Here is an 11908-nt window from a genome sequence, read left to right as displayed (position 1 = left end):
AATACAAAAGCGACTGCCTTGATTTAGTGAAACAGCTGATGTTGTTTAAACTGCAAAACAATCTTCAGTACAAGTGTAAGGGAGAGTGGCGCCGAAAGAGCAGGCAAATGTATTAGTGCGTGTGCTAGAATCCGCCTTGCGAGAGCGAGCAGCGGCAGTGCGAGAGCCATATGTTTGATCACCACGCGCGCCGCTGCTCGCTCCCGCAAGGCGGATGCCAGCACCAGTGTGCCTGAAAAGGAGCAGACCGATGGCTAAAGGCCCTCCTAGAGCAACGCATGCGATCTGCCTAGGCGAGACCTAAAAATAAAATACAAAGTCTTATTTGTATGTTTCTTCACAGACAAGCTCTTTGGTATTCTCTTTTACTTCATGTGCTATAAAATAAAATCTGAGCTATGGAAGCCTCAGGAAGGGGGTTGGAGTAGAGCTCAGCACCTCTCCACCTCACTCGCTGGAGCTTGGGTCTAATCAAAAAGATAAATGGGCTGTACTATGTGCAAACAGTGGATGAGAGGCATAAAGTGCAATATTTCAACTACTTACATTTTTCAGCTTGATGATGGGATAATTTAAGCAGGTGAATCTATGAAAGATCCAATGCTAAAGTACAAAGACAATTTCCAACAAAACTCTCCAAAGAAAACAAATATCAATGAGTGTGCGTATTTTCCATTAGAAGCCTTTCTCACATTTTACATAAAATCTTTCCAGTAATGTACCATACAAAATACTACATTACTACTGTTTTAACTACTAGCCCTAGGCACAAGTCCTACACCGTTTCACTTCACACTAAAATGAGAAAAGTGCATGTTTATAGGTGCAAAGAAATTGCAATCCATTTTATGGTGCAAGACCCCCTAACCCAGACATCAGCAGGTTTCAACTGTAGTGACTTAAAAGTTGTCCATTACCAGCAGTATTACAAGATCAGAACACTATCAAGCAGCGGCTATTGTAGGTTTAACACATACAGGAGATTACAAAAGGTAGTGTAGGGAAGTGTTTTTATTCAACAAGGAACATAGAAGATACAAATGTGTGAACAAAGGGCTCTTCATGACAAAAATAGTAAACGTATATACATTTTTTGAATTGTTTCAAGTTTGCATTTGAGACAAAAAGAACACATTCCTTCCCAACAATCCGCATCCCCGACTTCTTGATGGGAACACTGGAGAGCAATATTCAGTGTTAAAGTAGTAAACCGAAGAAGGATCTTTCTGAATCCGCCATTTTTTCTTCTTTATTAAAAAAAATAAATACAAAAAATACCTAAACATTTCCTTTGTCACATTCTCCTCTTCTGTGTGCTGATATACAAAACTGAAAATGAATAAACAAAAAAATACTTTAATGACTTCACTGCTTTTAAACAGTTTAAAAGCTTTTCAGATTCAGTATGCAACAAAAAAAATAAGTGTATGGAGTATCATTTGATTTAGTTATGCAACTACATATTTTCAAGCACTTGGGGTAGTTGACTGTATACTGTTAACCGCATTTATATACTGCCCATTTAACTCTGCAGTACTGACAACTACTACAAACAGTTTAGTTTTTACTTTTGTCTAAAGGCCTGGACGAAGGAAGACTTCTTGGTGTGACTGGAAAGGTAGTGGGGCTGAAAACCAGACTGTAGTTTCTTAAAAGATGAAGCTCCTGAAACCTTCACCCCTTCACATCCACATGAAATCTGTTAATTGTGAGGAGGATTCTGAAATCAGATCTCAGCAAACAGGTTGTATGTCTAGGTTCTTGTTATGAGTGGACCAGAAAATTGGAAGTTGTTCCCCAACCCAGAGTTACAAATAATCAACGTGCAGCTCCAAGGGTGAGAAATGTCTCACCTGTGAGGAGCTGGTCCCCAAAATAAAAACTTCACAGGTAATTCCTAATTTTGGGTCTAACTTTCACCCGGAGATATTCAGATAACCACAAGGTCAAAGTTAACAGATTAAAAACAACACAAAGATCCTCTTCTCTGAGCGAAATTGTGCTCTATAAATTCTTATCCATTTCAGTCCCAGGTGTTCCTACAGATCTTAAAATTCTGATGAGGCCAGTCTCTTAGTCTGCCATAGAATGAAGGCATTTGAAGATCGGGTTTCCTACCATAAATTGAATTTTGCATGTCAAAGGAAGTCATTGGAGTGATCCAAGAGGTTGGAACTGGATTTTTTAATATTTCTAAACTAACACGATTGTGACTACCCCTCCTACCAGCCCGAAGCCTAGGCATTTTTTTTTTGTTTTTGCATATTTATATAGCGCGAACTCGACCCTAAGGTATTGGAGCGCTTTACATGAGCACCGTATTTACATTACACATTCAGGCACGGGGAGATTAAGTGATTTGCCCAGAATCACAGGATGTGGACGCGACCTCGAGGCTCGAACTCTGGTTTCCAGCACCAAAGACGACAGTTTAAGCAGACGGACCACATCCTCTATTAATTCATCCATTAATTTAGTTAACACGGTGGTGCCCAATGGAATGCAGTTATAAACTGCAGATTGATAGTCACACTGCCTACAGCTTGATTTTTGTTCCAGAGTTTATCCAAATGAAAAAGGCATGCAAGTTTCAGGGTGAAGCTCGCCTCCATTATCAGGTCTTCTTTTTTTTGTTTAATCTGGACTGAGGTGGGTACCCTCACCCTGTAACGGCTGCACTGAAGTGGAATCGTGAATGAATGATACTGGCCAGGGCTAATCGGACATTGTTTCAAAAGAGGATAATAGCATTATGTCCCGTAACTGATTGAACGTTGCTGGATTTCTTGCAATCTTCAAGGGCGTTAGGATACCGGGCAAAAGCTTTCAAAGTATTAATGGCAATATTCAATTTATGATGCATTGGTGATACATGTATGTCATCCACTTTGGGTGGACACAACCAGGAAATTGTAGACAAACTCAAAGAGTCTCTGGGTATACATTAATATACAGGAGAGAACATTGGGGACCCAGAGATGTCAGAAATGAAAATATAAACGGTACGACGATGTCTACCACGTCAAATAAGTTGAAAAGGAAAAGTGTAGCTCCACAGCAATTGATTCCAGATGTGATGCACATAGGTTTACATCCATTATTGGAATACAATCCACATGAGATGTGTGCCAATAAAACTTGTGTATTCATGAGGCCCTTTAATTGAACAATCAGCAGTTTACCCATTACATAGCAGTCATAGGTTACTGTGCTGGACTGTACAAAGAGAAATGGTAAGATTTCAACGTTTTCAAGCTTCACAGGGCATGGACGTTCTCAAACTTCCCAGGGCAGGGCATCCATTCCAGGCCTTTTTTCCTACATTCTAATAGGTTTTGTCTGGAATTTATAATGGGATAAACAGTACTGCAAGCATCAGAATGCAATGAAAAAAAACCTGGACTGGATGATTAACTAAGGATGTTGTGAGCTCAAGAGATCCGAGACAGTCCTTTGGAGGGGCATGATAGGGAACAAAACATGAAAGTAGTATTAAAATGAACTCAGACAATTGCAGAGTTTAAGAGAGACCAATATTCTAATGAAAGACAGAGGGGTAAAGTACAACAGAGCATTTTATGTAATGTTGTTTGCCCTTGTACAGATCGTAGGAATGCAGACACAATATCTCTCATTTGGGTTCTACATTCAAAGTTTTATGCTGTTTGCAACTTAACAGTGGGGAATCCTGTTGTGGTAGCCACATGCTGTCTCCCCCCAAAGACTCTTGGCCACAAGGCAAAGAACATAAACATAACTATCTTAACAACTAAATAAATTATAGGTGGGCTCTTTCCAAACCTACAAGATGCTACAACTCAGTCCCTTTTTTGGTCTTACACACAGACAGCATTACCTAGGTTAATGAAGACCCAGTGTCTACAGTACAAAGATAGAGCCTTTAGCTCAGTCACATACTCGTGACTGAATGGCAGTCTTGTTTATCTCAGTTTAAGTCTGCTAACTCTATGGCCTTCCAGCACAATTTTTTTTTTCTACCACTCCGTCGCTGGTAGCTTCTCTATTCTCTTGACTGCAAGACTTGCATACTCCACTACACAGATCAAATGTTTTTCCTAACTCTTCCTAATTTTTTCCACAACCACCGTCCATTGCCCCCACCACTTTCTTTCCCTTACTTTTCCTAATTTGTTTACATTGTTTTTGTGAGAGCTCATCAGCAACACACCGGTACCATGCTGCTCTCTTCTCCCTATTTGCTCGCACCCCGCACATGCTTACATTTTCTTAATAGTCCTAAAATATGCTGCCCACCCAGGTTTGGGCTTCTAACAGAATACAAATTGCAATGTGGAAGACACGTGGTTGTAGGAGTTCTTTCCACATTGGGTTAGGCATCAGCTGTATCAATGGCTTGCGACAAGAATGACTGCCAACTTATCAACTCCCAAGTAAGCATGGTAACTGACTCGCAAAAGGAAAGGGTCCCCTTGAACTGTTTTCCTTTTGTGAACTGGGTTAAAAGTTTCAAGGGAGTAGGTAGTGGTCTAGCAGACCACCGCCAGGGCCAATGACACTTTAAAAAACTTTATTTTTAAATTAAAAGCAGCAGTTTTATGTAAAATCCGGCTGCCTCAAAAAAAGTTTTTTCATCTAAAAGCAATCACAGACGTGGTGGTCTGCTGACCTTTGGAGGCCTCCACCCCAGTGATCAATTGGCCCGAGTTTCAATTTGTGAACTACCTAATGAATATTAACTAGGTAAATTGGACTGCAACCTACTCCGATTTGGAACTTTGCAAATATACATATTAGTAAAAGGGTCTGTATGCTGAATTAGATACTGTTTGCAAAATAACTAGATGCAAATTGCTACTACTATTTGTGACCAGTATCTTTATACATCTGGCCCTTAGTGCTATAATATTTTATTTTTCAACACGAACACAACTGGAAAAGGAGCACACTTTCATTCATGATGATGCAATCCCCGTTTCATGGGACATGAAAGTGCTGCTTGGACTAAAAGAATTATCATACATGACCCCCTAAATCAGAATTGGCTTCATATTGTTTTAGGACAAATGTTTTGGCAAAATTTGATTTGAGAAAACCATTTTCAGAGTGAAAGTAGTATCACTGCTGATTGAAGGAGTTTGGCTCAATTTAAATAACAATAAACAATTGTCAAACTACCGAAAATAGTTTACCATTATTTCCTCTGATGAAGGCATCGCCGTACTTGTTTTTTAACTGTCCATTCACATACTCTTCTGTCTGCTCGAGAGCGATGTTCATGTAGCCGTCCAAGCAGGCCAGGACTCCTGAAACACATGTTAGTTTTAATGAAAGCTTCAGGGCTATCACCATTTGTAACCAACAGTTGGACGAACGAACAGGTCTGCCGACTGGTCAATGTATACATTTACAAGATAGAAAATCCCTGTAATACATTAAAAGTTTTGAATGCAAAAGACTAGAGTTGTAGCTCTGCAATTAAAAAAAAAAAGACAGACAACTCGACGATACAAATAACACCAAGAAGGAGCAGCATTTAACTCCTATAATGAAGCCTATATGCACAGCATTATGCATGCAATGGAAGGAAACTTATACTTACCTAGAGCATTAGGATCCAGATTATGAGGATATAGGCTATTATTATTGGTCAACCTTAAAATGAGGATATGGGGTTTTAGAAAGCTTGGCCACTCATTCTAGGTCACCTGTGGTGTTGTAGATTTTATCAGTAAATATTCTGTTCTCTAACTAGGGACTGTACCTGCAAGAGACATCGTCTCAGTCGTAACCCTGGATCCAAAAGAAGTTACAGGAGTTTTGAAAATGCTATATTTTGAAATTGAGGGTGTAATACTCTGCAAAAGAACATTAAAAAGAAAAATGGAAATAAAATGAAGCTGGCTACTATCAGTTTCAAAGCGGGAACACACGGCACAATGACGGCTCCAAACAGCGCAAGAAGGCCCCCAGTTCTCCAAAACGACTAAACATTCGAAGATTTCCTTTGCTAGTTAGCGGTAAATGGTGAGGTGTGCGGGTGGAAAGGCGAGACGAATGCATACCCATTACTGTGCAGTGACAAGATAAAATACATCAAAAGGCATATGGTTTTCCTTACTGGATTTCACACGCCTAAACCAAGAAATGGCAGGAGTAAACGTACTAGAAAATGACTTCCAAAATTCAGTTTACAATGCAAATAAATAACTATTGGAAAATTTGTCACAAGGGGATGAGACTGCACTCTTTCCCTACAAGGAATATAGTAGGGCTAACATAATGTGGAGACACCTACCCAACTCCACAAATGTAAAGCCTGTGCAAAACCAACATTTGATAGAAATCCTCGCTACAAACGCCACAAAGGTGGGAAATATCTTGAGTACCAAAAGAGTGGATAAAACTCCCCCAGAGAAATGTAGGGTAAATTATTTTAAAACCGAAATGTACACGCAGGGCATATAAATAATTATGTTAGCTCTATAATACATTTTAAAAATGTTACCTATGTTTTCAAATGTTTCACTGAGGCTTTACATTTTTATCTTACGAAAAGATTCTCATAAAGACCAGCATCCCTTCAATACTTCGAAAGCCTGCTGCGCCAACACAACACAGTCGAAACTAACTTTGGCTCAAGCATATGGACTTCAACCCCAGCCTTGCTTGCTTCTGTGATTACTATTAATCTACGTATATTTTTGGTTCGCTGTTGCCCTCTAGTGGACGTTTATCCCATAAAGGAGATTCTTTTGTGGCAGTTGCGGAATTGGTGGGTGCAGCATAGGTGATTTCCATTTAACTGATAAGCAACGGCTTTCGATTTTTTTTTTTATCCCAAATAAATATCGTACGGCTTTCGGACAATTCTGACACAATTTAAAACAGATAATGGGACGGGGCAGCAATCAGTTTGGGAACAGGACTTCCTCGGTTACCGGAGGGAGAGGACAAACGACATTTCTCTCTGCTTTAGAGGATGACAGTCAAATAAATCTTGGCCCAGAGTCGATTATTGCAAACTCTCAAAGTCCCAGGCCTACAGTGACTGTTCCATGGGGCATGACCGTACGATCTAAGAAGAAACAGTCTTCTATACAGGTAGAAGACAGTCACTCAGGGCTTGGAATTGGATTTAGAAAATTTACTGTTGAAGGTACAGTACTATTCGCTTCAATTCATGGTTCTTACGGCGGTCAGGCCTACCTGGAGGATAGCCCTTGCGGAAGCGACTGCACACTAGCCACTATGCTGTAAATGAAACACCCGAGGCTCATTTAGTCTAATAGGTTTAAAGTACTGCACGTGGTAGAATAACAGTGCTAGGGCATTTAAGTACCTATGCGATTGGGAAATGGGACGTGAACGCCTCGGGACCAAGCCTAGTCTCAAACAGCGTAGGAAACTCGAGGCAGACCCAGTCAGACAAACAGCATTTCAGGAGCTGGGGAACAAAGTCAGGCCAACCCAGAGGGAGCACTATTCAGAACTCTACCACCTATTCGGCCAATGTTCCACTTGCAGAGACATCACTGGGACAGGAATTTAGTTGAGAAAATAAGTTTACTCAAAGCTTTATTGGGATAAATAACATATACTCCAAAGAGGGTGCATAAAATGAAAGAGTACTGCTAACAAAAATCCGTGCTAAAAAGGAAATAAATGCTATATAATTTGACAACTGTTGGGCCAACACTGCTCATTTGTGGGGGCACATAGAGCTGTGTGACTAGCAGAGAGGAAGCCTGATGGTCAAAATGGAGCAAAGGCGTACTAATGGAAACTCAGAGCAGCAAACTTCGCGACCCATCATTCTCAAAATAGACAAGCATTGGCATAGCCAATAGGTCTCGCTTTTGGGACCTTGTAAGTATTTAGTTATGCAGCACAATATCCTTGGTGTAATAACATCAACTGTTGCATGGCTAAAAACTTATAAGGTCCCAAAAGCGAGACCTATTGGCTATGCCAATGCTTGTTATTATCTGCAGTTTGTATTTATTTGCATGCTGTCCGCAGTTTTCCTAAAAAGTCAGAAATCTGTAGCATGCTTAAAGGGAACTAGATTAAGATAATTGCACGGATTTCTCTTTATGAAAAGTTATTATTTGTTCATGTGATCAATACACATGAAATAGAACATTCCTAGAAAATTGATTTTGCAATCAATTGAATGAAGAAAAGGTATGCATAAGTCACACAGTCAAGCATGCACATAAAATTGTGATCTCTGCCAATCTGACAAAGCTGTACATAAATGACATCACAGTAAATATTCGTGCAAAGCTGATGAGTGGGAGTTGAAGTGGAAGGCGTGCAAACTGGCCTCAGCACACGTGGCATGAACCGTCAATTAGTAAGTTTGCCTTAATGCAGCATATAATGAACTTGGAGCTGCCAGAAGGTCAACACCAAAGCTTATACAGGGTCCTAAATCAGCAGGAACTGGACATACAGTATGTTCTTTGGCACATGGTAGACGTTCCATCTTCCACAATCTACAAGTAGTCAAATATATCAGCTCCACGTTCTTGTAAAAGAGTGGATGGATAAGGATGATTCAGTTGCCAGCACCGACGAAAAAGAGGCCCCAAATAACAGAAATGTCACCGAGGTAATCCTAGTTTCCCATAGTCAGATCTGTATTCTACAAATGATGTCAAGCAGAGCACATATTAGCACATTGATAAAATGCCCTATAGCGTGTAAGCTAACATGTTTGTCAAGACATTGACACAAATTCAACCCCAGATCACTAGCGTAGTATAGTATGGAGATCGAAACTGTGGTATGTGCCATAACATTCAGGTCAAACCTAAAATGGTTCCTATAGACTTGCATTGTTGTTATTCGATACACAAAACATTACTTGTAAATGTTATCTGCCCTGTGCTCTTCTTCATCATCGTTGTTTCCTGGAGGCATGGGTGCATGACATGAGAGAACAATGTTTGAACATGTACCACATTGACCACAATGAGGTAACCTTTTTTAGGGGGGGGGGGGGGGGGGGGAGGTACTGCTAGGCAAAGCCACTCTTACGGAGGGACAACATACTAATGGGAAGGAGATCAAATACATGCTTTGTGGTGTTCACTATCTAGCTGTGCGCTTTGTTGTACTCCAAGCAATCCACTGAAGTGCCTCACTGGCATCACACCAATGGAATCATGCAATTGGTTTTGGCTTCCAAGGTGGGGTTGGGGCAATCCACAGTTGGGCACCCTTTATTCCTACGATTCTGCCTCCCTGTTTTATCCTCTTGAATGATCACTGATGCAACATTTGTTAAGCGAACATTTTTTGCTTGAGTGTAGTGTGGAGCCACTCTGTATGTATTCATGGCTTTTGCCCCAGTAAGCTTTATGGGCAGTGTAGAGCATTAGGTTCTTGCTTCTACTGGAAGCCAGTGGGGAGTTTCCAGAGTTGTGTAATGTGGTTCAGCTTTTGTGGAGGGCTGGGTTATCTTGTTCTGTAGCCATTGCAGGCTGGTGATGAGTTCCTTAGGGAAACCATCTGTAGGTGATGAAGTCATGTTTGTACGCCATGATCAGGGTTCTGGTCTGCTGCACCCTGTGATTGATTTGGAGCAGTAGTAATGAGAGCTAGTGATTGGTGCACTTCAATACTGAGTTGACATGGGGTATTAAAGAAAGTGAGGGTCATCGTGGTGTGGCTCTACCCAGCCTACAGGGATCGAGCCATCCCCCGCTGTCTTGCTGCCCTGGTATGCCGGGATGCGGCCTCTCAGATTGATCTGCGGCAAGGAGCGCTCCCCCAGCTGGGTCTCGGCGTCTGTTTCACAGCCTTGTGATCGTGAGCAAATCGCCCGAAGGTATCCCAGTAGGCGCCCATACTGCTTCCCATGCATCGGAGGAGGAGGCTGCTCTCGACTCCGGCGACAAACCAGGCAGAGCAGCAGTGTAAACAAGGGGATCGAACAGCAGACCAGAGGGGGCAGCGGTACTAACTGCCGGCGGCCCAACATATCGCCGCGACCCAAGAAGCAATACCGGGGTAGCCCCCACCAGCAGATGCGAGGACAAAAGCTGCATACGAGGTTTGCAGGGTGTTTGGGGGGGGGGGGGGGGCGGTCGATGAGGTCAGTGAGAGTGTGGTCGTTAAGGGGAGCAGGGGGCGGTGAGCCGAGAGGCTGCTGTTAGGAAAAAATGCTAACTGACTACCATTGCTGTGCCCTCACTGATAACATCTAGCAGGCTCTAGAAACGGAGCGCTGTTTTAGAAAGTTCCTCAACTCAAGCGGTTAAGACACTTGCGCTTACTTGAATATGAACTGCGTGCTCACTTATTCTGTCTGAAGCGTGCTGATGCTTAAGGTGTAGGTACGTGGCACCAAAGCGGTGGTCCGTGTGGTCGAGCAGAGTTTGTCTGGGCCATGCCTTCCTGGGCGGCATTGTGTTGAATCACTCTTGAATGTTCATAATTTTTTTTTAATCTGGTAAAGTTCGCAAGATGAAAAGTTTAAGAAGTCTATATCAAAATAAAATATCCGGCTACTTTAGCACCCCTTTGTTGAAATGGAAAATACGTCCTGCTTCCATGAAGGGCTACCACCGCTCAGTGGCAGTCCTCAGTCCCTGGAAAGGTTTCAAGAGGAATACCCGTTTGCTACTGGTAAGTGCTGGTACTTCCCCAGTAAAAGTACTGCAAACTGCTGATAAATCCTGGTTGCCTCCATTTCAAATTCAGTGAGTGTAGGTACTCCGTGGCTGAAAGTGCGTGCCCATGTATATGTTGATTGGCACTGGGGGGGGGGTTGCTGGGCACCTGGCTTTGCTAGAAGGGAGGCTGTGAAATGTCAGGACGCCCCGCTGCTATGGGGTCCTGCAGGGGAGGGGGGGGGATGAGGCGGCCTCTGAGGGCATGAAACGAGGGGGCGAGGCCTGGCTGCAGGAGCCACGCTGCTTGATGAATAAATTGTATATACAGATGCCAATTGTGATTACCCTTCATATAAATAAGCTACGATTCATGATCCCTGCGTTTAACAAAACTTACCACACACCCCCTCCTGCTCAGAGGTGCAACAGAAACAACAAGCATTGGCCGCGCAGCAGTAAAAGTAACACTGCGCGGCCGTAAAAGCGAAAGTGATCGCGATCGCTCTGAACGCGAAAGTGATCACAATGACGCACTAAAGCACGAGTTTTCAAAGTGCTGCTGAAGGCTAGCGGTTCGCGCGTGCACGTTCGCGTGAACGCAAGCGCTAGGCCAGCCAGCAGCACCATGAAAACTCACCTCCAAAATGTCTGGGCTCAGCGAGACCTAAAAAATGACTGAAAAGGAATACGGTTTTATACAAAGTGTTACGCAGAGTGAAGAGCTGCACATGCAGCCAGGTTAACCAAGTGAAGTACTCTGGTCCCTTTCTAAACTACGAACAAAATCCAAAGGTTAAAACTACTCGCCAGCACAGGTTGCACTGTAATGTGCTGTGATCAGTCAACAAACAGGACTATACAGCGGCTATAGAAAACTCCTAAATAATTGATTTCCTGTCATTTACTTTCAGTTCTGGATTGCACAACCACTCCTTAATATACCAGTGTCCTCCCAAATCTAAAGCAAAAACGAGAACTATTCGCAACAAGTCACTGTGATGCAGAATTAGCATCACTGTGCATAATAACCATGCGCACAATCAGTCGACAGGGGTGGTAAAAAGTGTACTGGACCTACACTACAACGCCATAAAGGGCCATGCCTAATAGAGTAAAAATTGTGGCTGGTTACCAGCCGACTCTCCAGGATACCCTGTTTAGTGCTGTTTGAGTGAGCCTGGCTCCTGACGCAGCACGTGCTAGAGAAAACTTGCTTGCAGTTGGTTCATCTAAAGTTCACTTCGTTCCCTCCTTACTATCGCCTTCAGAAGCACTTTTTTGAAAAGTACTACAATGATTACGAC

At 42.5% G+C, this 11908-nt stretch overlaps 1 protein-coding gene across 3 annotated transcripts in view; it reads right to left on the bottom strand.

Annotated features, from left to right (window-relative positions):
- Positions 1-993: 993 nt before the first annotated feature.
- The window catches only part of LSM6 (LSM6 homolog, U6 small nuclear RNA and mRNA degradation associated), a 35071-nt gene continuing 24156 nt past the window's right edge, over positions 994-11908 (bottom strand). For all 3 annotated transcript variants that reach the window (XM_085641625.1, XM_085641626.1, XM_085641627.1), the window contains 2 exons: positions 5172-5285; positions 994-1329 (listed from right to left, as the gene is read on the bottom strand). In XM_085641625.1, coding sequence (XP_085497751.1) covers positions 1295-1329; positions 5172-5285 — 149 coding nt within the window. In that variant the 3' untranslated portion in view covers positions 994-1294. The remainder of the gene's footprint in view (positions 1330-5171; positions 5286-11908) is intronic.

The sequence above is a fragment of the Triturus cristatus genome, chromosome 2_2 (genome assembly GCF_964204655.1).
Source record: "Triturus cristatus chromosome 2_2, aTriCri1.1, whole genome shotgun sequence".
NCBI lineage: Eukaryota > Metazoa > Chordata > Amphibia > Caudata > Salamandridae > Triturus > Triturus cristatus.
This window is presented reverse-complemented; position numbering and strand designations above follow the sequence as displayed.